The sequence below is a fragment of the Nakaseomyces bracarensis genome, assembly GCF_045282275.1.
Source record: "Nakaseomyces bracarensis strain CBM3 chromosome Unknown Scaff13_0, whole genome shotgun sequence".
NCBI classification, from domain to species: Eukaryota; Fungi; Ascomycota; class Saccharomycetes; order Saccharomycetales; family Saccharomycetaceae; genus Nakaseomyces; species Nakaseomyces bracarensis.
This window is the reverse complement of record NW_027263959.1, coordinates 2,537,832-2,560,323: the sequence shown is the minus strand read 5'-3', so window position 1 is coordinate 2,560,323 and position 22,492 is coordinate 2,537,832. Positions and strand designations below refer to the sequence as shown.

General features: G+C 35.0%; 10 protein-coding genes across 10 annotated transcripts; 4 read left to right on the top strand and 6 right to left on the bottom strand.

Moving 5' to 3' along the window:
• Window positions 1-742: 742 nt before the first annotated feature.
• On the top strand, window positions 743-1,921 carry AGX1 (alanine--glyoxylate transaminase; the record flags this gene model as incomplete). Its single annotated transcript, XM_071055325.1, has 1 exon — window positions 743-1,921. The coding sequence occupies one exon, from the start codon at window positions 743-745 to the stop codon at window positions 1,919-1,921; it is 1,179 nt and encodes a 392-aa protein (XP_070910018.1).
• Window positions 1,922-2,185: 264 nt separating this feature from the next.
• Window positions 2,186-3,256, bottom strand: CAK1 (cyclin-dependent protein kinase-activating kinase CAK1; the record flags this gene model as incomplete). The annotated part of the gene is made up of 1 exon (XM_071055324.1): window positions 2,186-3,256. The coding sequence occupies one exon, from the start codon at window positions 3,254-3,256 to the stop codon at window positions 2,186-2,188; it is 1,071 nt and encodes a 356-aa protein (XP_070910017.1).
• A 353-nt stretch (window positions 3,257-3,609) lies between these two features.
• Window positions 3,610-4,491, bottom strand: CAF16 (putative ATP-binding cassette family ATPase CAF16; the record flags this gene model as incomplete). The annotated part of the gene is made up of 1 exon (XM_071055323.1): window positions 3,610-4,491. One exon carries the CDS (start codon window positions 4,489-4,491, stop codon window positions 3,610-3,612), a length of 882 nt encoding a protein of 293 aa, XP_070910016.1.
• Window positions 4,492-4,789: 298 nt separating this feature from the next.
• Window positions 4,790-6,454, bottom strand: GYP8 (GTPase-activating protein GYP8; the record flags this gene model as incomplete). The annotated part of the gene is made up of 1 exon (XM_071055322.1): window positions 4,790-6,454. One exon carries the CDS (start codon window positions 6,452-6,454, stop codon window positions 4,790-4,792), a length of 1,665 nt encoding a protein of 554 aa, XP_070910015.1.
• A 370-nt stretch (window positions 6,455-6,824) lies between these two features.
• Window positions 6,825-8,087, top strand: STE2 (alpha-factor pheromone receptor STE2; the record flags this gene model as incomplete). The annotated part of the gene is made up of 1 exon (XM_071055321.1): window positions 6,825-8,087. The coding sequence occupies one exon, from the start codon at window positions 6,825-6,827 to the stop codon at window positions 8,085-8,087; it is 1,263 nt and encodes a 420-aa protein (XP_070910014.1).
• Window positions 8,088-8,371: 284 nt separating this feature from the next.
• On the bottom strand, window positions 8,372-11,398 carry BST1 (Bst1p; the record flags this gene model as incomplete). The annotated part of the gene is made up of 1 exon (XM_071055320.1): window positions 8,372-11,398. One exon carries the CDS (start codon window positions 11,396-11,398, stop codon window positions 8,372-8,374), a length of 3,027 nt encoding a protein of 1,008 aa, XP_070910013.1.
• A 610-nt stretch (window positions 11,399-12,008) lies between these two features.
• Window positions 12,009-14,666, bottom strand: EPL1 (Epl1p; the record flags this gene model as incomplete). The annotated part of the gene is made up of 1 exon (XM_071055319.1): window positions 12,009-14,666. One exon carries the CDS (start codon window positions 14,664-14,666, stop codon window positions 12,009-12,011), a length of 2,658 nt encoding a protein of 885 aa, XP_070910012.1.
• Window positions 14,667-16,076: 1,410 nt separating this feature from the next.
• Window positions 16,077-18,956, top strand: BUD27 (prefoldin-like protein; the record flags this gene model as incomplete). Its single annotated transcript, XM_071055318.1, has 1 exon — window positions 16,077-18,956. One exon carries the CDS (start codon window positions 16,077-16,079, stop codon window positions 18,954-18,956), a length of 2,880 nt encoding a protein of 959 aa, XP_070910011.1.
• Window positions 18,957-19,742: 786 nt separating this feature from the next.
• Window positions 19,743-20,333, top strand: RNJ42_05153 (uncharacterized protein; the record flags this gene model as incomplete). The annotated part of the gene is made up of 1 exon (XM_071055317.1): window positions 19,743-20,333. One exon carries the CDS (start codon window positions 19,743-19,745, stop codon window positions 20,331-20,333), a length of 591 nt encoding a protein of 196 aa, XP_070910010.1.
• Window positions 20,334-20,804: 471 nt separating this feature from the next.
• Window positions 20,805-22,304, bottom strand: FRS2 (phenylalanine--tRNA ligase subunit alpha; the record flags this gene model as incomplete). Its single annotated transcript, XM_071055316.1, has 1 exon — window positions 20,805-22,304. One exon carries the CDS (start codon window positions 22,302-22,304, stop codon window positions 20,805-20,807), a length of 1,500 nt encoding a protein of 499 aa, XP_070910009.1.
• Window positions 22,305-22,492: the final 188 nt, after the last annotated feature.

The following is a 22,492-nucleotide window of genomic DNA, read 5'->3' as shown; positions in this document are numbered from 1 at the left end:
AAGTCTACGTTACGAAAATATGATATGATAGTACGATTGTTATATTGACTTGTCACATAATGCCAAATTGAACTAAGTATATAGAATAGTTGATCAGAAGCGCTCAAATAGTACTGTTGTAAACTCTTACTATATCACTAAACGGTTACTGACCTATATCCCATTAGATATTTGTTATGTTTATTTTAGTTATCTTTTTTAGTATATACTCCCCTTATTTTTCTTTCTCTCGCTTCCTGATTGGACCCTTGTTAATTACAACATCCATCTCCGAATTAACGGCCCATCCGATCGGAAGAGTAAGTTAAGTTCTGTTAAGTCCCATTTCATAGGTTATTACTCTCGAGACAATTATTTACCCTTATATTATATTTGATGACGTTTACGCAAGGACTCGTTCAGTAGATTATACAATTTAAAGGGATATTCTCTGAGTATTTTTGAGTAAGAAAGGGCTAGAATTGGTACATTTCTCCTTATACAGTAATATGACTGTTGATGATATGACCTAGAATTTAAGTTTGTTCATCCCATCAAAATGGGAGAAGCTGGGGACATCACCCCCACGTTTAAATTTGATGGTCTTTTTAGGAGATGAGTATTTCAATATTAAGCACTGTTATATCTTATTTATATAAGAACTATTTATCAACGATTTCTCTTGACAATTACCTAGTCTTTAAAAGCCGGTATTAAATTATTATATTACTACTGGTTAGATTTTTATCTGTCGTACTTGTTAATGAATACTTTTAAAGGATTAACAAGATTAATTACTCCACAACTAAAAAGAAACATGTCAAACCAAGTTGATACATTACTAATTCCAGGACCAGTTATCCTTAGCGACAGTGTTCAAAGGGCACTAGATGTTCCATCTCTTTCTCATACTTCTCCAGAGTTTGGTACAATTCTACAAAGAACATTAAAGAACACAAGAAAGTTGTTCAGGGCTGACGAAAAGAAAGGCCAAGCCTTTGTTATTGCTGGTTCTGGTACTCTAGGTTGGGACATTGTTGGTGCTAATTTAATAAACCAAGGTGATAATACTTTAGTTGTGTCTACCGGTGTATTTTCTGATTTCTTCGCAGAATGTTTAGAAGCATACGGTGCTAATGTTGATAAATTGACCGCTGAGACCGGTGAATCTGTACCTTTAGAATCTATTAGGTCCCAACTCTCCAAGAAGAATTATAAAGTCGTCACATTGACGCATGTTGACACTTCTACTGCGGTTCTAACTGATGTGAAGGCTGCCGCAGATTTAATCCACAAAGAGTCCCCAGATTCTTACATTGTCGTAGACGGTGTTTGTTCTATTGGTTGCGAGGAGTTTGAATTTGATAAATGGAACATAGATTACTGTTTAACAGCCTCACAAAAGGCTATTGGTGCACCAGCGGGCTTAAGTATCTCCATGGCGAGCCAAAGAGTTATTGATTTTGTAAAGTCTGACCAATACAAGATGAAATCTTTTTTCACATCATTAAAGAAATGGACTCCAATCATGGAGGGGTATGAAGCTGGTACTCCAAAATATTTTGCTACCCCTGCTATTCAAGCTATTAACAGTTTGGACGTTGCAATCCAAGAAATTTTGGCAGACGGTCTAGAAGCAAGGTGGGAGAAACATGCCGAAATCAGTAAGTGGTTCAAGGACAAAGTAACAAATGAGCTTGGTTTGAAATTAGTGACAAAGTACCCCTCTGAGTGTGCAGCTCATGGTCTAACTGCCATCTACGTAGACGAACCAGGAAAGGTTATTGGGGCATTAAAAGCAAATGGAGTTGTTATTGCTGGAGGTATTCTACCATCTATTTCAACTAAATATATCCGTGTTGGCCATATGGGTGTCACTGCCTGTGATCCAAGCGTTGAGTACATACCAACCTGCTACAAGCTACTAAAGGAACACACATAATTATATGACAAAATATTGACCAGGTATTTATCCTAACTTGTGATCCAAAGCTCTTATTTATATTCTATACAAATGTTCCCATAATAACTTAGTCTTAATGGGTTACTTTTGTAATGTGTATTTTCATATTCATTAATTTGTTTACTTGCATATATTCAACTGGCAATAAATAACAGAATTCTACCTCTACGTCTAGATTCTACTCTTTATTGAAAATGCAGTTATTTGTATAGTTTTGAATGATAAATATATCATATGACTAAGTTAATTGGAAAGTATGTGAACGATCTCAGACGCAGTTATCCTTTTAGTAGATTCGTATATGCACATACCTGATAAACATTTTAACAGTTTGGTCATATATTTCTTGTCTTTAAGCTCATCGATGCGTGAAAATAATTTTTTAAACGTCAATGTCTTCGCATCTTCATCTTTATTAGCTATATAATTCGAGGTTTCGCTATTTCCAAAAAAACCTTCAAAGACTTCGTGGGAACCATAACTTTTAAGTTCTGGCCATTGTTCTATACTTGGCACCCCTAAGTTTTCGAATATTGAGAAGATTAACTTTATTTCGCTTCCATCCATATCTCCTGGGCGATAACCATCATCAAAACAAGACTTACAATAGTTCTTAGTATCCGATTTGTCAGTAAACCATTGTGATATTATGATCATAAAGGCCCATATATCAATAGCGAAGGAATAGTTTTTAACACTAAACAATAGTTCTGGGGCTTTATAAATAGACGTTGAGACGTCGGTTATCTTAGAATTAGCAGGTTCTGCTGAATTATCGTTTGTAATATCGTAAGATATACCAAAGTCTATTATTATTAGTCTAAAGCTATCCTGTATTGGCCGAAGCATAATATTTTGGGGTTTGATATCTCTGTGTATAATACTATTTTTGTGAATGTATTTTAGACCATTAGCTATCTGTAGCATAAAATCTTTGGCAAAACGGTCTATGTCAAACTTGTTGTCATATTGCCTTCCAACAGTGCTAGCACTTTTTGTAACACCTAGAGAATAGTATGGATTATTCTTCTGAGGTTGAATATAACACGACTCCATGAACTGGTACAAATCAAATGGATAGTACTCGAAAACAAGTTCAACATCGTCAATAAGAACTCTTTCTTCAATAAGCTTGACTACATTTAAACAACCTTCACTAGTGCTCAATTTCTTAAGAATCTGACACTCCTGTCGAACATTATGTGGTGGTATGGAGTGATCCTTTGAAAGTACCTTCACGGCGAATTCACCATCTTTATAAAGTCTTGCAAATTTCGTGAATGCTATAATCTGCCTTTCCTGATCCGAGATCATATAGCCTAGAAGTATAATGCGTTTTTATAATTGAGTACAGTGATAATGATTTCCATTGTCTTTCATAGTAATAATACTTGTTCTTAATCTATTCCTGACACGCAAGCAATCCAGTTAATAGAAGCTCATCGCAAGAACATTCCAGCATGCACAAAAATCAAACTCGCCTTTACTAGTATATTGATTGTATTAAGGGCTATGAGACGAAGGCAATCAAGTGCAGTAATATTTGTATTTTGATTAGAAACAGTTATGTTAATTACAAAATAGAGTTGATCATAGCTATACAAAGCGGTCGTTACATCTATATAGAGTTCATTTCTTGAACGAGGTTAGCTTATACGCTCTCTTGTTTAAAGACCAGGTGATATCTTGGGATGATCTCCCTTCAACCACTCAATTGCCAAGGGATGTAGACTATTTAATCTCACAATATCAATCCTGTTTCCATTTTCATGAACGGCTACTTTACCATTGGCCTCAGAGTCTTCAGTTGCATTACGGAATTTGACATCGTTTTTGTAATCCAAACGAGATACGATCTTTCCTGCCTGCATATGGAAAACAAAATCTGGCCAAGCTGCCAAACCATCGAATATATGTGTAGCATATACAACAGAGCATTTCCTATTCTGCGTTTCCCATTTCAAGAAGTCTAGAAGTCTAGACCGAGCAATGACATCAAGATCAACAGTAACTTCGTCTAGTAATAGGACTCTCCAAGGCTTCAAAAGACCCATAGCTAACTGGACACGCCTTTTTTGACCATCACTTAGCCTGTGCATCCTCCATGCCACATCGATATCTAAAATATCAATCAGTTTATCACCTCTCTGCTTAAAGTATTGATATCCGATACTATCAAGTAATTCCAGTACCCCGATATCCCTGTTAATAATGCTCATGTGACACCATTCAGTACCCAGGTAGGTAGAAACCTGGCACTCACTTCTATTTCCAAAACCATCATCATTTTCCTCGAGGTCACGGTTTAATTCGGTCACCATTGAATGTGGACTGAATGGATCCAAGCCGTTAACTTTAATCTTGCCATTGAGGCACAAATGTTTACCACTTAGCAACTTCAATAACGTAGATTTACCAGCACCATTAGCACCAACAACCAAAGTCCTTGTGTTCCATGGTACTTTCAAATTGATGTCAGTCACTGCAGCTTCAGATGACTCCCCAAACGTATAGGTCAAATTGTCAACCTCGACAGCATACTCAGCCATTTCTCTAACTTGACGATATAGATTTGTTAGGTATAACTTTGCTAAATTAAATATCTATTACACCGATTCTTATATAAGAAATATAATAATGTCGTTATTCAAGAGTGTCCAACTTGATAACTTGGTGAATATATATATATATATATATTTATATGTATTTTTTTCACTATGTGCTCATCGGGCGTGACTATATGGATGCCACAACATAAATAAAAATTCAATTGAAACATAATCTTGATTGAACTAAATGCCAAAGTATATGCAGTTTTGTATTATATAAGTGTTGAGCGGTAATTTTTCAGGGCCTTCCAACTGATCTGGGTGAGCCTGGAGTATCTATATGTAAGTTCTTGTGAATCCCGAGGATAAGATCAACTGGGTCAGTCCATATGCTTCTTATGTTTCCGGATAGACCCAGAATATTAAGTGAACGGATCTTTTTGTAGGATTCTGTGATATATTTATTAGCTAATAAGTCGAATGATATCTTTCTATGGCTGGAGTAGCGTAAAAGCACAGCTAATACGCCAATCATAACGGACATTTTGACTAATGGCGATAGAAGTTGAGTCTCGGACCTGTACTTTAGTATAGATGTAAGGAATGTCAACGATTTTATCCGCTTCTTGTTCTTATTCTTTGACTTTTGTAGTTTTTCATGTAAATGAACCTGTGAACTGACTAAGTCAATCATCTGTATGTTATTAAACTTCTGCTGAATACCTGAGGCTGTGGTGAGCAAAGGGCTAAATTTGTTAACCACTTTGGAAGTAATGGTCAAAGGAGCTCCTTCTGGGGCTTTTCTAACAATGTTAAGTGCCTCAGTGAAAGCTTTATGACTTTTCTGTTCATCTAATAAATTCTTTTGAAGTATTTGTTGGATAACGGCATGTATCAGATCAACCCCATTGTCGAAATTTTCGATGTTTATTTCGTAGTTATCCAGGATGTCGTTTTTATGAAGAATAAATAATGTAGAATACAATTTCAATGGCAAGAACATTGATTGCTGGCATATTATTAAATCGAAAATCTGAAACAGTTTATTATTTTCATCACCAAGGGCAGGTTTCAATTCATGCGAGTAAAGAGTAAGTATTGAAGATATGGCATAAAATGGTTCTATCTTGTCCAATTGTAACTTTTCACATAGCTCAGCATCTTTCTTTTGGATATAGTGTTGTATTAATTTCAACTGATCGATTGGAAAATCTAATGTCTCCATTAAAAAATCTCTCAAATACAGTAAGCTGAATGCCTCAAAGCATTTATAAAGGGTTTCTTCATCTTTCGTTTCATATTGTAAATAATCTGTGACTTCGGCAACTTCTACTTCTTCATGTTTTATTATATTTTCCCCTCCATTATAGTTCCCTTGTATTTCTCGTGAAACGTCTGATAAAACAGCATTAATATCATTTTCCTCATTAACTTCTTGAGATAATTCTCTATTTTTGACAAAGTTAGTGTCTTCCGCATATGTTGATTCGTTTTTATTAGCTTTTTCTAGAGATACCATCACAAATACTGAGGCTACATCATGAAACCCTTGGTAATAACTCAATAAGTGGTTATTCTTGAAAAACTGCTGTAGGAGAGTCCGCAACACCTCACGAAGATACCTCCTCTGTTTGCCATCTTGTAATATAGTAAAAGATCTTTCAACATCCAAGTCAATCTGCTTTATGTCTTTATCGATTGCTACCGTATCTCTTTCCATATGATGACTAAATATAGAACCTCGCGAATACAATTTCTTCTCCGGAACTGAACTCTTCCTATCTGCACTAGGTACTGTTGAGTCATATTGTTCATCTATTATCAGTTTCCAAGCAGCTCGCCTTAAAGCATGTTCCTGAAACCCATGGCTACTACCGTACCTCTTTAACCTATATACATCCCTGTCATTCACAGCAGACCTTAACTCTTGTTTCAATGAAACGTTTCCCTCTGCAGACACCATAGTACTGCTCACTTATTTGCACTTTAATGCTTAGCACCTCAAAACATGTTCTTACACACAAAAACTCACCTATTAATACATGCTATGAGAGCCCTATGAGGCTTCGCTATGCTAAAAAATCAATTGAAAAGGGCCATTTGTTGAAGATCATGTAATTAACCAAAAAGGGTAATTTACATGTGTATTTGATGCTATAAAAATGTATTAATATTCTATTATATAAATTCAAGATTATATATATTTAACATCTTATAATAGCGGTTCTCATCTCTTCTTCATTATAGCTGCAATGATTGATATCATATGGATAATTATTTACATAAAAAAATATCACTATACTTAACATAGCTGAAGAAGAAACAAACTTAAAATGAGTTTGATCGATCTATATTATAATTCGTCGTATAAGCCAAAAGATAGTCTAGTCTATTTCACATCTAGCATTAGTTATAATGATAGTATGGCTTTTAGTGAGATTGATGAGATATTGAAGGAATTTGTTAGATTGGGTATTATTTATGGGGTGCGCTGTGGTGCTGCAATGATGACGTCGATTATTATGTGGTTAATCTCCAGCACTCGGAAAACACCGATTTTTATTGTAAATCAAATATCGCTCATACTAGTTGTAATACACTCTAGCTTCAATATGAAATATGCCTTATCAAATTATTCATCGATGACATTTCAAATGACAGGTTTTCCACAAGTCCTGACCAAGAACAATACACATGTATATGGTGCAGCAAGCATATTTCAGGTGATGTTAGTGGCATCAATTGAAATATCATTAGTTTTTCAAGTTCGAGTAATCTTGCTTACTGAAAAAGTTGGCTATATCGGTAATCCAATATTTATATTCTGTTGTATTTTCGGTATTACTACTACTGTAATGTATCTTGCGACAACTATTAAGGCCATGATTGCATTCTACAGTGGCACCTTATATGTGAAGGCGGTTTACTTCAATGTTTCGACAATACTGTTGGCTTCGTCAATAAATATCATGACAATTATATTGATAGTTAAACTTGTATTCGCTGTGAGGTCAAGAAGATATCTAGGACTGAAACAGTTCGATGCTTTTCATATCTTGTTGATCATATCTTGTCATTCATTAATGGTTCCATCAATGCTATATATTGTTGCTTATAGTACCAATGGCAGCATCTCAACCGATACAATCATTTCCGTTGCCAATCTTTTAGTGGTACTATCGTTACCACTATCCTCGATGTGGGCAACCACTGCTAGCAATTCCTCAAATACCACTTTTACGTACCATGACGGTATGTCTAATAAGTACTTCACAGAAAACTCTAGTGTTAAGACAATAGGAGATGATTTTACTTTGACGGCTTCAACTTTTAAATCAAAGTTATATTCTTTTAGCCCACGAAGAACTAGGAATGTTGGAGAAGATTTGGAAAACACAGCGTTTAATTTAGAGGTAGATGAGATCAAACAATCCAATAATCATGAAATCTATGAGATTGACACTAGCAGTGGGAAATCAGAATCTCCCCTAACGATAAGAAACAATAACTACCTGTCAGACAATGTTGAAGATGCTCGGATATTGTGGAATAAACCGCAACAGAGCGATAATGAGGTAATGAATTCTGATTATTAGATTCTCACTATACGTGATTTTGTATTTCTTTCTTTTGTATTATTTTGTTTAGTTCTCACACAGCGAGTTATATTTCTATCAAATCTTATATTATTTTGTTAATTTATTCCAAATGGAATAGTAACACTAATAATAGCCATGAACAATGTGTAGTACAAATAGTTTCAACCGTACAGAAATAGTAAGATACAATAACGATACCAAACCTAATTAAGCAAAAAAAAAAAAAAAAAAAAAAAAAAAACTGATTAGGTTAGAATAGTGAGTCAACATTAGTTAGAGCGTTAGCGACCTTTGCTGAAGATTGTCAGGTAGAACAGCCACAAGGATATTATATTCACACCATGATGTAACCAGTATAAGTTCCTGACACCATATAGTAAGGAGAAAACAGATAAGTAAATGAACAAAATCACGGTAATAATATTGTCTCTCTTATTGTCAGAAATATTTGGCATCCTCATTAGGGAGTTATTATTCACTAAAAGAAGAATTGGTATTATGGCCATACAGTTATGTTGTGATCTGAACGTAGTTTCCCAATGAATTGCAACGTTGTGAATGAAGACTATTATAATGGGGGCATTGATAATTGCAATAAAAATAAACAGGATCAATATGGAATTGTTAAAGTTTGTTAAGTTGGCATATTTTAGTGATTTTTTCTGAATCATTGATGATTTAATACAATTAATTACTTGTATTACTAGAGCAATTATAAATGCCATTTGATATGGGATGTAAATAGTAATGGACAGCAACAGTAAACTAATTGAGATGAGCCTCCATTTAGTAATTATACTTCTTGTATTAGTTTTAATATTATTGGTAGATAGAAACTTGTTTGTAATAAGTACAAATAGCTTCAACAGCACAGAAATAGTAAAATATAATAACGATACCAAACCTACCGCCATGAGAGAGAAAAATATACCAAGGGATGATAACCATGCGGATCTTAAACCAAGAACAAAGAAATTATTTACAATATCTTTATTGTTATCCATATACGGTTTATTGAGATGGGCTGGATCAATCACAAAAAGAATTTGTTGAACTCTTTCAATATTGACAATGGGAGATAGAACCAGAATAAAAGTTAGTAGCGGTTTAATATACTTTGAAATTAAATGGGCAAGGGCAGAGTCAAAAGATATAAAAACAGTATACTTGTTGTAGAGGAAGAATTGTAGAGCTAGAACTAAGGAAATTACTGCAATAGGTAGAGATGCGATTGCAAGTCGATATCTAATATACAGTAATTTCAGTGACATAATCCAGTCTATATCCATTCTTAGTTCAAAGTCCTCCTCTACAGGTGTGATTATTGATATCATCAATGGTCTGGATACTGTTTTATTCAATGGGATATATGGTGCAATATTATGGAAATTGATACTGCTTACAGTATCCAATATATTTATATGCCATTTGGTTTCAAATGGTTCGTGTAAAGATTGTCTCATTAAAGGAGAAAAGTCTAATTTTTCAGCTTCTGTATTAACCCTAATCTTATAAGCAATTATTGAATCCCACAAATGTGGGAAATTCCATGTGGTGACAATATTACCTGGGTTTGTTTTTAGTTTCAAAGATTTGAATAAAAATGTCCAAGGATGTATATTAATTTCTTCCTTTTGAATATTCTTAACAGTGGCATAAAAAACGCATTTAAAGGAAGGATCTAATTCAGGAAATTTGAAAGAAATTATATCATACTTTTTCAGTTTGGATATATTGAGTTCCAGTAACCTATTATATTCTGTGTCCGTTTCTTCATCTGTACTAAATTTTTTTGGAATTTTATTTAACATATAGTCAATATTTTGACAGATATATTTACTACCGTTAGTTGTATCATAATCGCAGCCATATAGTAGTGGTTTTTGTATATTTGTAAATATTGACAATACTTTATCGGAGAATTGATCCACTTTTATTATATGGTTTATATCTGATGGATAGTTCTCATTGGTAATTTTTAGTATATCTTTATCTTGAAAATCTTGAAATATTGTTGTATCCGTAAGTTCGTGCGATTCGGTGGTTTCATATGGTAGTAGTGGAGTATCAAAGTCTTCAAAGCCGGAGAGGAATAAATGTGATGCAAGGTTTATACGTTCGTTAAGAGATTTTATTTTACTTTCAGAAAACTTATCTACACTTTCTAATAGGTATTTCGCGATAACCTTTCTCAATTGCCGGCACCAAACAATAGCTAAATGGTCTATAGGTGTCCAGACTTCTTGTATAGTATTGGTATGCGTAGTAAACCCATTTGTATACGGTATTATATCTTCTATTGCTGCATAATCAGCAGGAAGTATCGTATCTTGAATACCTCCAGTAATAGATATTAAGGAGACGTTTTTTGAAATAAATGACTCTTTATCATTTATTTGTGTTCGCCAAAACTTGTTTGCTTGTTTGTATAGCTGTAAAATATCCCCATCAAAAGTAACTGGAGCAGCAGCGTGGGGTGATGAAAGCGTTATATAGGAATGCACGGAACCTTGGATATGATTTTTTAGTGTGGGCATTACACGTGCAACTATACCACCCATTGAATGTGCAAGTATTATTACAGATCTAGGTTTTGCACTACCCTGAATATTGTTAGGATTATCATAAAGGGATAGAATATACCTAATAGCGTCATTCAAATATTCTGCTTGATCTAACATAGTTCCTCCGTGAAATGCAGTGAAATCTTCATTAAAATCAGCAGCAAAAAAATCCAGATTTTGAGAGTCTTTATTTTTCAGTTCTTCACTGTTTTTGAAGTATAATTCAGAGCATGCAGAGGCTATTGATCTAACTTGGCGATAACTTCCAGCATTTCCGGGAATAAAGAGTACAGGCACACCATTCAAACTTATTTTCTCGTTTTCAATTGGATTCTTATCCAAGTCTTGTTCTCTGTAAAGAAATAAGTGGTATTTCTTTGCCAATGGTGTGTACCTCTCATCAAAACTTTCTACTTTTGCATATGATGGATACATATAAATAGATTGGCACTTCGGAAGGTCAACACCAGACAGCGGCCAATATGCGGTTATTAGAGCAAGAACCACAAACAAAATTAGACCTAGGATGCTAGCTCTCTTATATATCCGATTCCTTTTATACTTGTTCTCATAACTATCAAAATCATTATGCCATTGTTCATCTATCAAATTTTTGTCTATAAAAGTTTTATTATTAATATCATCGTCATCAGATTTATTTGGAAGATTTGTTCTATTATTGATGTTTGTAGGAAGAGCATGCAGTTTCCTCGATAAACCAGCAAAAATCTTCCTAATACTCATTTGGGCCAAGTATATATCTCCTAAGCTGGCTAAACTTTGACGAGAAGGAACTTTACTTAGTTTGTAGCTAGTTTTTTTATAACTTTCGATGTTATTAAAGACCTTTGAATTGGATTTATTTTGGTTTACGTAAGTAAATCATTAAATTGAACTTTTTTGTATTTTTTCCATTTTGATCGCTAATGTGAGATTGCTGAAGAATATGGTGATCATACAAAAAATTAAAAGAAATGTTACAATATATTCATTATGCAAAATAGTCTATTTAGTTATATTTTATATAAATATTAAAACATGAATTGTGGCTCATAGAAATTAGTTTTTCATGATTATATTAAGTTCAAAATGATTATGATATGTGTGGTGTAGAAACAAGAAAATAAAAAAAGAAGCAGGTACAAATTGAACAATGAATTAGTCGAAAAATGAAGATAATGATACAACTCGATTACTATGACTCTGTAGAATCAAGAAACGAATGTGAGAAAAAATGTTGTAAAATACAATGTAGCAGAAAAACAAGTTCAAAACCTGATTTCCAGTTCGTGTACAAAAATTTATAGGTAGTGGAGAATAATATTGCAGTTCAGTAAAAGCTGCAATATGCTTTCTAATTAATGTTACCACTGGTAGGGCTAGACATGTTAATATTCTTCGTGTCTGATGTTGGAATATGGTTGAATGTATTATTAGTAACCATTTGGGAGTTATTGTTAGCAGATTGTTGGAAAGATTGCTGTAACTGTTGGTGCTGTTGTGACATCTGCTGTGACATCTGCTGTGACATCTGCTGTGATAACTTTTGTGATGTAGATTGTTGTTGTTGTTGTTGTTGTTGGTGTGAAAGTGCAGAAGGTTGCTGTGGTATTTGTGGTGGCATTCGTTGAGGCGATTGCTGCTGTGGCTGCTGTTGCTGCTGTTGCTGCTGTTGCTGCTGTAACATCATTTGTTGCTGTTGTTGTTGTTGGAAAAGTTGTTGTTGTTTTTGGGCATTCAGCTTCTGCTGCCTTAATTTTGCAATATATTCTTTTCTATAACGAACAGTGGATTCCTTTAATTGCTCATAAGATTTAGTACCCAACATAGTTCCAAATCTTATGATTTGGGTAGCATTAGAAATTTGGTTCAACCTAGCAGGTTCATCGGCAAATCTTAATCCATATTCATTATTAGGGGAGTCGTATTTCCATTTGTCGTGTAGTCTATAAAATTCATCTAATTTCGAATCGTAGACATCAATAAATTTCTTTTCGTTTGACGATTCCTGTTCGTTCACTTTATCAAAATCTAAGAACTCTTCAAGTACAGAATGCTTTAAATGATTCTGGGGCTTTTTGATATCGAGATATTCAATATTTGCCCTACCATATCTCCTACGGAATTGTAATGGAAATTCTCTTGAATGAACTTCAGCTCTACATTCATAAGGATTATAGATCTCCACTTGTTTCAGTTTGCGCAAATTCTGAGCAGATTTTGTATCTTCTGGTTCCAACCTATCTCCTTCCTTATTAATTATCGTTATATCATCAGATTTTCCGTCCATATATGAATCTAAATTTTTAAGGTAATAAGATTTATCAACAGTAAACTTTGCAGATGCAATCGAGGAAAAAGGAGATACAGAGTTATTATTAGTATTTGGTAAGCTAATATCGAATACAGGGTTTTGTGGAACATCTGTGAGGTTGAAAAAATCATTGTTGTCTTCTAGTTTTCTCTTCGCCATACGTTCTTGAACAAACTTTCTAGCACTTTTTTCTTTATTGATAAGTAGTTTTTCAACATCTTCTAGAACAATATCAGGAATTTTGGATGATGGCAACTTGACGTATACGTGTGACAAAATAGGTTGGGGTTGCTGCTCTTCCTCTTGTTTGATATTAGCTCCGACAACTTTTTTAGTGAGATCTTGAGAGCTGGCATTCTTTTGTTTAGAAGCTTTAAGCTTGGTGTTTTGCTCAGTCTGTTTCTTTGAAAGTTTGCTCTTTGATTTTGCTTCCGCCGCTTTGGCCAATGAAGCTGCAAGTTCTTCTTCTTGGGCTCTTTTCGCGGCTGCCAGCGCCTCGGCCTCTTGTCTTCTTCTTTCTATGGTTAAAATCATTGGTTTCTTTCTCTTGTGATTGACTAAGTCTTCTTCTTCGCCCTTAATATCCAGTTGACGTTTCAAATTGATAATGTGCTTACGCTTATCCAGAATCTTCAATTCATCATTAATAATATTAAGATGAGCTTGTTCCCTTTTTGCGACCAAAAGGGCCATATCCTTCGCATGTTGAAGTTCTTTCCATAATATTCTCAATTTTTGACTATTTTGAATATCTATTCTTCTGGTTTTCCTTGGATGTCTTAGTTCACGTCTTCTGAAACATACATACGGATCGACTTCTTCCTTTTCACCAGGTCTTTCAAACCTGAGCTGTGGGAATATTTCTGCACCTTTAGCATCAATCTTCCTTTTACACCAATGTCCATATATCGTATTACCAAACTTCTCAATCAATTGTTCAATTGGTCGTACAGAGGTCAGTCCAGGGGCGTCAAATTCTGTAGTTAAAATAGGCTTATCTTTTGAGTTATTGATATCCGCTGATAATTTAGTACGTATGTGAAGATCGTTAAAGTCAACTTTCAACAAAGTAGGTTTTACTTCTTCGAAAGTCAGTATAGTTTCGGGATCCATCTGTAGGAACGGTTGACGTTCGTGTATTGCGGTCTCGAACGCGGTACACAGAGTTTCGAATTCGTCTTCTGAAATTTTATCATCATCATTTGCTGCGGGACCATTGATTTCTTTCTGGATATATTTAGAGTCTACTTCATCCAAGGTGTACCCGACACCACAACAATCATCTACAGTGGCCGAAAATTTTATATATGATTGAGTCTCTGCGAATTTCCCATAATAGAATTCCCTGAACTCAGTCCACAGCTTAGAAGCATCTGGTGTTGGGATATAATCTTTCTTCGCGTCATCGAATTGTACGGAACCCTTCTGCAGAATTCTATGAAGATGGACTTCCTTTTCCTCATTTTTCTCCACACCAGTTTCAACATCACCAAGTTCTCTCTTTTGAATTTCATTTTTATCTAAGTTCTTTAAGTCAGATGGCAGGTAAATTCTAAGTCTCTGCTTTACAGAAATTTTCCTATGACGAAACCGTGTATTTGCAGCATCTTCACTATAATTGCTCAAGTTACTGTTACTCCTCACGCTCTCAGAGCCAGCTGAAGCTTCAGGAACATTAGAACCGCCATTTGAAGACATTTATTTTCATCCAAAATAAAATAAATAATAATAAAAAAGACAGCAACAAAAAAAACGAGAAGCTAAAATAATAAAAAAAAAAATTCTAATAAAAATTTGTTTAAGATATTATTAGTGTTTTTTTTTTTTTCGTTTTAAAAAATCCTTCTAATTTTAATATTATCTCTGATAAAATCTCTTCTTTTAATAAATTAACTTATTTTTTTATTTCAACAGCCAATGAAAATTAAGAGAATTCAAAAAAATTATTAAACTTTGTATTATTATTTTACCCTTTAAAACTTTAATAAAGATATTGAAATTTTACAAGGGAAACAAAAACAAACCTGATCAAGTTTCGAACCTAAGACCCAAATTTTTATAAAACGCGAAAACGATGAAGAAAGAAAAAAAAGAAAGTAGTATAATTTCCGGGTAACACAATTCTAAAAATGCCAAAAAACAAAAATAAAAAATTTTCTTCTTTGTTCTTTCTTATTTGCTCCGGCTGTTTCTGTGTGTTGAAGCGTCAAAAAAAAAAAAAATAAAACAAGCGAGGTGAGAGATTAGATATGGAAGGGGTATCAATAAAAAATATATGCTTGTTCGTAGAGAGGGAGAGAGATGGGACAATGCTAATAAGTGTTGCAAACTATCAGCTATCTCTTGATGTCTTGTATTTGGTTTTAGTATCTAGTTCTTTCTAATGGTAATATGATCGGTAATAATGAAATAAAATAAGTCAAATATCAATGCTGTAAATAAATAAATAAAAAAAAAACTAAAAAAACGACGTAATTTTTTGTTTGCCACCCAAAGAAAAACGGGGAAAAAAGGAGTTAAAGCAACCGACACCAAGAAAGGAAAAAAAAATATTTGGAAAAAATTTCAACGACGAGACGACGACGAAAAATTCTCTCTCTCTCTCTTTCTCTCTCTCTCTTTTCTACTCTCACATAGACATCTCCGTAGGAGTATCTTTCAAATTTGTTCTTATTTTCATTCCCCTTATTCCACGATCTTGTCTCTGCGAATTTTTATAGGTTTCGCTATACTTCTAGTGCTCGTTACTTATGTTGAGTAACGTGATTACGTATGTTGTGATACAGGGGGGACTATTGTTTACATATTTCCTGATTCAGGGTCTATACTTATATACGAATGAGTGCAGGTGCTCTTAACCGGGTAACGCATATTTTCTGATTAATACTTAAATTTTTATTTTTTTTTTCAATTTTTTCAGATTTTTCAATATTGTGTAAAATATGGTAATGTAATTACTATGCGATGAGCTAGCTCATCGATTTTATAATGTGGGTCCGTAATATACTTGACAGTATATGGGGGATGGAGATAGGATTTCAGGTATATATATTTAACTGAGGTGTACGTTATAGGCTCAAAATTATTAAGGGGACTGTAAAGTACATCATGGAAGGACTGTTAGAATCTGTTAGGGAAACTAGGAACTCGTTAGTAGATAAAAGAGATTTCTTGGAGGATCAAAAGGAAGAATATGTTAAGATACGGGCGCACCTTGTGCAGTTACCAGACTATTCTAAGCCTGTAAGTAAAAATAATGCCGAAGTTAAAGGTTTGGTGCTTGGTGATGTGATCATTTCAAGAGTTTTTGAAGGAGATGAGGTCGTAAGTTATAGAGTATTTGTGAACATAGGATGTGAATATTTTATTGAGCGTGATAAGAAATTTGCGGTTGGGTTTATAGAAGATAAGATTGGCTTGATAGAAGAGGCTATTGAAAGATTTAATGATAAGATCAATGAGGCCAATAACACTGAGAAGAATCTCAAAGAAACCATTGAATATGAGGAAGCCTCTCGTCGACCTGAAAGTAAAATAGAGGAGATTAATGAAAGTGATGACGATGAATACGAAGATGGTTTACCTCCTATGGAGATCAGAGAAGAATTAGACGAAGATGGTAATGTCATCAATAGCTCTGTTACTAGGGCTGCTACGAAAAAACAAGCCATGGAAATTCACGAACAAATGGTTAGTCAAGAACAAAATATTCAGCAGCAAGAAGATAAAACAAAGGAGAGCGATTTTGAAAAAAACCTAAAAGGGAAATTGGCTGCTAAACCAAAAAATCTGCATTCTGCTAAGATAAAAGATAATATCAATAGTAGTCATATTGAGTCTAATGAACCAGTACTAGCTGATCAATTCTCCACGCTCGAAGATAGTGACTCTCAAACAAGATCTTTAGCAACAGATAATATTTATACATTTGCTGATTTAGTTGAACAAATCGATAAAGATGATGGGGATTTTGACTCTGAGGTAGATATTGATAATGAATCATTCAACAAGTGGGAAATTAATGAACAAGCATTTAATGATGACTTTGATGATGATGAATCCGATGACGAAATTTATGATGATGATAAATATGATGGGTTTAGTGTGGCAGCATCAGTTGTTCCTGGTAGGGCGCAGAGTTCGTTTATGGAACAAATTCAAAAACTTCGGAATCAAAAGAAAGACCCATCTTCAAATAGTGAAAATTCAGATACAAAAATTAAGGAAGAAGCTATTAAAACTGGAGATAAATCCGTAAACTTAGGTAAAGGAGTAACAAAGGCTAAATCTGACATTCAAAACAGTGAACCTACTACATCTATTATGAAGAAGACAAGTAAATCTAAGAAAAAGAAGAAGAAAAGTGTAGGTTTTGCCAAATCACTACAAATACATGAAGTGGAGAGTTTTAAGGAGGAAAATAAGAAACAAATGCATAGGTTTAATCCAGCCAATATGTTTGACATGGAGTCATATGAACCCGAGAATGCAAATCCAGATGATCCAAGTAGTACAGCTGACTTTGATAGCGACCTATTTGCACAATTAATTGGTGCTAAAGAAGCAGATGAGATTCATGATAAATATGTTGAAGACTATGAGAATCAAATGAGGACAGAGCAGGAAAATAAGAAGAAGAATAGGGTTTCTAGATTTAAGGCCTCACTAAAAGAAAACGAGTCATCATATCCAGCGAAGACAAAAAATGATAAATCGCCAAAAAAATATAAGCAAGTTAATGATAAAGCTGATATCTCAACAGAATATAATAAAGAAACCCCACTAACTGATGACATTGTCGAAAGTGTTAGAGAAGACGAAATGGTCGAGAGAACTGTCGAAGACGAGGTTATAGAGAGGGCTGTTGAAGACGAGGTTATAGAGAAGGCTGTCGAAGACGAGGTTATAGAGAGAACTGTCGAAGACGAGGTTATAGAGAGGGCTGTTGAAGACGAGGTTATAGAGAGGGCTGTTGAAGACGAGGTTATAGAGAGGGCTGTCGAAGATGAGGTTATAGAGAGGGCTGTCAAAGACGAGGTTATAGAGAGATCTGTTGAAGATGTTGATAGAAAACCAAGAATCTCCAGGTTTACAGCTAGAAGCAAGAAGGCACCAAAGGTACAATCCCATAAGTCTATACGTAATGGAAAGAAAGAGGAGAAAGAGAGTGAAGATATACCAAATACCAGAAGAAGAAGAAGCGCATTTAAACAAAGGACTCAAGATAAACAGGAAACTAAACCTGCACAATCTGCCTATAATGAACCTATAGAGAAATTTGAACAACTTGAAAGAGCTGAGATTGAGGAGCTTGGTAGGGATAATATTATTGTTGAGAAAGAGATACGAGGAGGAGAAGAGAGCTCGTTCTCTTGTGATAAAGTTGAGGAGAAGCAGTCCTCTAGTAAAAAAGATCTACCTGTGATGCCTAAAGAACTAAAAGAATATTTAGAGAAGGGAGAAGCAAAGGATAAGTTCAATAAGGCACGTGTAGACTTCCAGTCCCTGGGAGAGAACCTCGACGACATGGCTGTGGCATACTCTATGGGTCTATATGATGACGATGTAGAGGACCCCGGTACCATCATTGAGCACGTAAAAGATTTTGAGAACTACAACAAGGAAGTGAAAAGTCTTGAAGGTGATATTAGAGAGTTCAGACTTAACAATCCAATGCAAGTAGAAGAGGATGACGACGACGCACCAATGATGACTGATATCAAGGAGAACGACATACCAGAAAACTATAGTTCGGATGGAGAAGAGGACTACTCCCTCAGTGCAGACTCCCTCTCTCACTCTATCGCATTGGAGTACAGAAACAAGAAAGAGCAGATGATCAACACCTTGGCTGCGGAGATGCCAATTATAGAACAAGACGAAGACCAAAGACAGTTTGAGCCTATTGACGAGAACGGTAACCCGATCAAACAGAGCAGGTTCAGGTCTCAACGTACCCAACTAGGTAAACTGATTCAACACCAGTAGATGTGATAATCATATAAATATAAATTTATACAGTAATATAAACCATAGAATATCCACATGACATTTCTTGTTATACTGTCGAACGAAATGTGGTGGTGGTGATTCCTTGAGTCATGGAAATCGAGGGAAGAAAAAAGTGTGGCGGCAATAGCCTTGTCGTAACATAGAAAGTTTGATAATATAGAGGGAGCGGATGCTTGTAGGTTTATTGGAGGATAACACATAGATGCCGTTTGGCACGTATAGCGTTTGTTGTTGCCTGCCAGTACGATCAAAAGGCGGAGATAGGATGATTCAATTTTCCACGTGACTGTGTATGTGGTGGGAATTCATTCTTAATTTTTGAAAGGTGTCCGCCTCGCCACCTTAAAAAGGGCATCGTAGACACCACGAACAAAGGCTTCTTTTTTCCGCTGGGAATGTTAGTTATGGTACTGCACCAAGCAGGGCACGGGAGGGAGAGTTAGAGAGAGACAGTAAGAGAGACTTAGAGAGAGACTTAGACTCAGTTATCTTTCAATTAGTGAAGAGGAGTCTGTGTGTACTGTACTGGGTGTATTGTGTAAATTACTATTATAATACTGATCGTCCTTCCTAGTGCTCTAGTTAGCGTAATCCCTTATAACCTTAACAGTAATATAATGAATGATTACAAATAGACTTGTTATATATATGAATGTATGTAATATATATAGCTAGATGATGGAGATGGTGTATTCGAGTTGATTTATAATATCATTTGCAAATTATTTTATAAGATATCTAGAAACTACTATTAGTATAGTAATGGAACACGTACCTTCATATAGTAAGATGTCCTGGAGAGATACGTTGGAGAGTCTTCGTTCTGATGAAGTGGTATTTGATGAGAATCCCTTTGCTTTTGGCCTTCCTTCGGGCCAGGAGTTCGCTGGTGCAGATGCGGTATTTTTTGGTAAAGATCAAGCCGCACAGCTGGAGGATGACTTCAAGTTCGATTGGAATGAGCTAGAGGAACAGAAAGCTAAGCATGTTAAGTTCATGATACCTGATGAAACAAGGACAGAGCCAGAGGAAGAAACTCAAAATAATGTACATGTACAAGACGAAGGAGTAGATGTGAATTTTAATGAAGCATACAGTTTAGATATTGATCAATCACCTCAATCCGAGACGGATTCCATTGAACGGAAGTTGAGGCACGATTTCAACAATAACTACGTCAATGATATAGTTCTTACCATCAACCAGTTGAAGTTTGTACGTGAGCGGCTGAACTCTCTAATAACGAAGGTGGACGCAGCTACTGTCTTACAACAGACAGAGACAGCAGAACCGGCATTTTTAACGACAGAGGTTGAGAATGTTAAGAAATCACTAATATCGTTATTGAATTAAAATTCAAAATAAAATAAAATAAAGAGGCTGGTTCCTCTAATTTAGTATAATATCATTTATTCCAATATTTTCACTTCTCTCTTATGATAAGCTCTCTTTTATTAGCTCATGTTTGGCGTACTAAAATGCCAAGTCAGAGAGATTAAACTTAATTTTTTACATTTTCTTTGTTTTAACTTTTTAAACATTCAACTATGAAAATAATACCTTTATATTAAAGTTTTTCTGTATTAAAAATATATATTGCTTTACTAATTTTTGTTATTTTGTAATGTTTATAATGTTTGGATTATTAAGTCATTTAGATAAAAGCTTTGCATTTAAATTATATCAAGGCTAGAGGAAAAAAAAACATTAGTGTATAAAAAAGCTCCTTTATCTATATTCTTTATCATTATATGCTGGTTTTTAGAAACTAATTTTTAAGTTGTTTTATATAGAGGACCAAAAAATTCAATTTGTTTTTATTTATTAATCATACAAATCTTCATCAAGTCTGGCAGCTGGATTGCTTTCGATGAAGTCAAGAGACACCTTATGACCTAGAAGTTCTCTGATGTTTTGAACCTTGTACTTGATCATGGTAGGTCTTTCTAGAGATAGACCCCAACCTAGAACTCTTAGACCTCTTGGTAGACCCATTGGCTCCAACATTTCTGGTCTGAACATACCAGAGTTACCGATTTCGACCCACTTACCTAGACCCTCGTGCCACGAGAAAATTTCCATGGATGGTTCGGTGTATGGGTTGTAGGTAGGCTTGAATTTTAGACCAGTAACACCCATTTTGGCGAAAAACTCTTCCATGAACTTGATCAAGTCACCCAAGGTAATGTTGTAGTCGGCCAAAACACCTTCGACTTGGTGGAATTCAGCAAGATGGGTAGCATCGACGGCTTCATTACGGAAAACACGATCTATAGAGAATAATCTGGTTGGCTTTGGATCCTTAGCCAATTTATGAAGCATAGCTGCGGAAATGGCAGTTGTATGGGTTCTTAGCACAAGCTTTTGACTTTCTTCCTGTTTCCATGGATAACGGTAACCAATTGTATCGAATTTACCACCTTCGTGGACTGCTTTGATATTTTCCAAGTAGGTCTTATCTTCCGGTAGATCGGCTGTTTTTGGATCCTTGATGTAGAAAGTGTCTTGTAGATCACGAGCTGGATGCTGTTGTGGAACATACAAAGCGTCAAAGTTCCAGAAACCGGTCTCGACATATTGGTTGGTTGGCATTTCTGTGAAACCCATAGAGAAGAAAATTTGTCTGAATTCCTCTCTAACTTTACTTAGAGGATGTAAAGCACCAGATTGAACTTCCAAACCTTGAGAGTTAAAGTTGTAAGGTTTGAATTCTAGGTCCTTGTAGTTACCGGATACAATCATATCAGAGGTGATATCAGTTTCAAGCTTCTTGATTTCAAGAGAGAACTGTTCACCCTTGACTACTTCGAAATCAGTTAGCTTCTTTGGAGTGATCAACTTTCTTTTCTTCAGATCATTGACGGTGTTTTTGTCCAAGGTGTCGGCCTTACCATCTACCACGGTTTGTAGTTCGATTTGAGTAGTATCCTTAACCTCATTTTCACCTTTAATTTTATCATTTACTTCCAATTCATTGTTTTCGTTCTTCTTAATCCAACCGTTCTTGAAGGCACGAGCCTGACCTAGCTTACCGTCCTTACCAAGTTTAGCATTGACATCGCTGATTTTCAAGTTACCGACCTCTTGCACTAGCTTCAAAAGTTTCATTTCATGGGAACCATTGTTCAAAATATCAGTACCCTCGGCAGATAGTTCGTAGAGTATAGTGTCATGTTTGGTGTAATTCAACTTAGAGTGAGCCTTCAAAGAATTTAGAGCACTCAAGACCTCTTGAGAATCTTTGTCGGAGAAAGTCTTCAAAGTAGACTTGATTTCACCAAGCTCTCCCAACTTCTTTAAAACATCCAATTGGAAATCAGACATCTTTATGCTGTTATTTGTATATGTATATTTCCTAATTTTTTTTTTTAATATTACAGAATAAGAATTAAAAAAAAAATTAAATAATATATGTGTAAATTTACCAATTATAATATGGTAGCCGCTAAACAATATATGTATAATATCAATTGGTTCAACTGGAAGTGATGAATAATTGGTGATGAAATAAC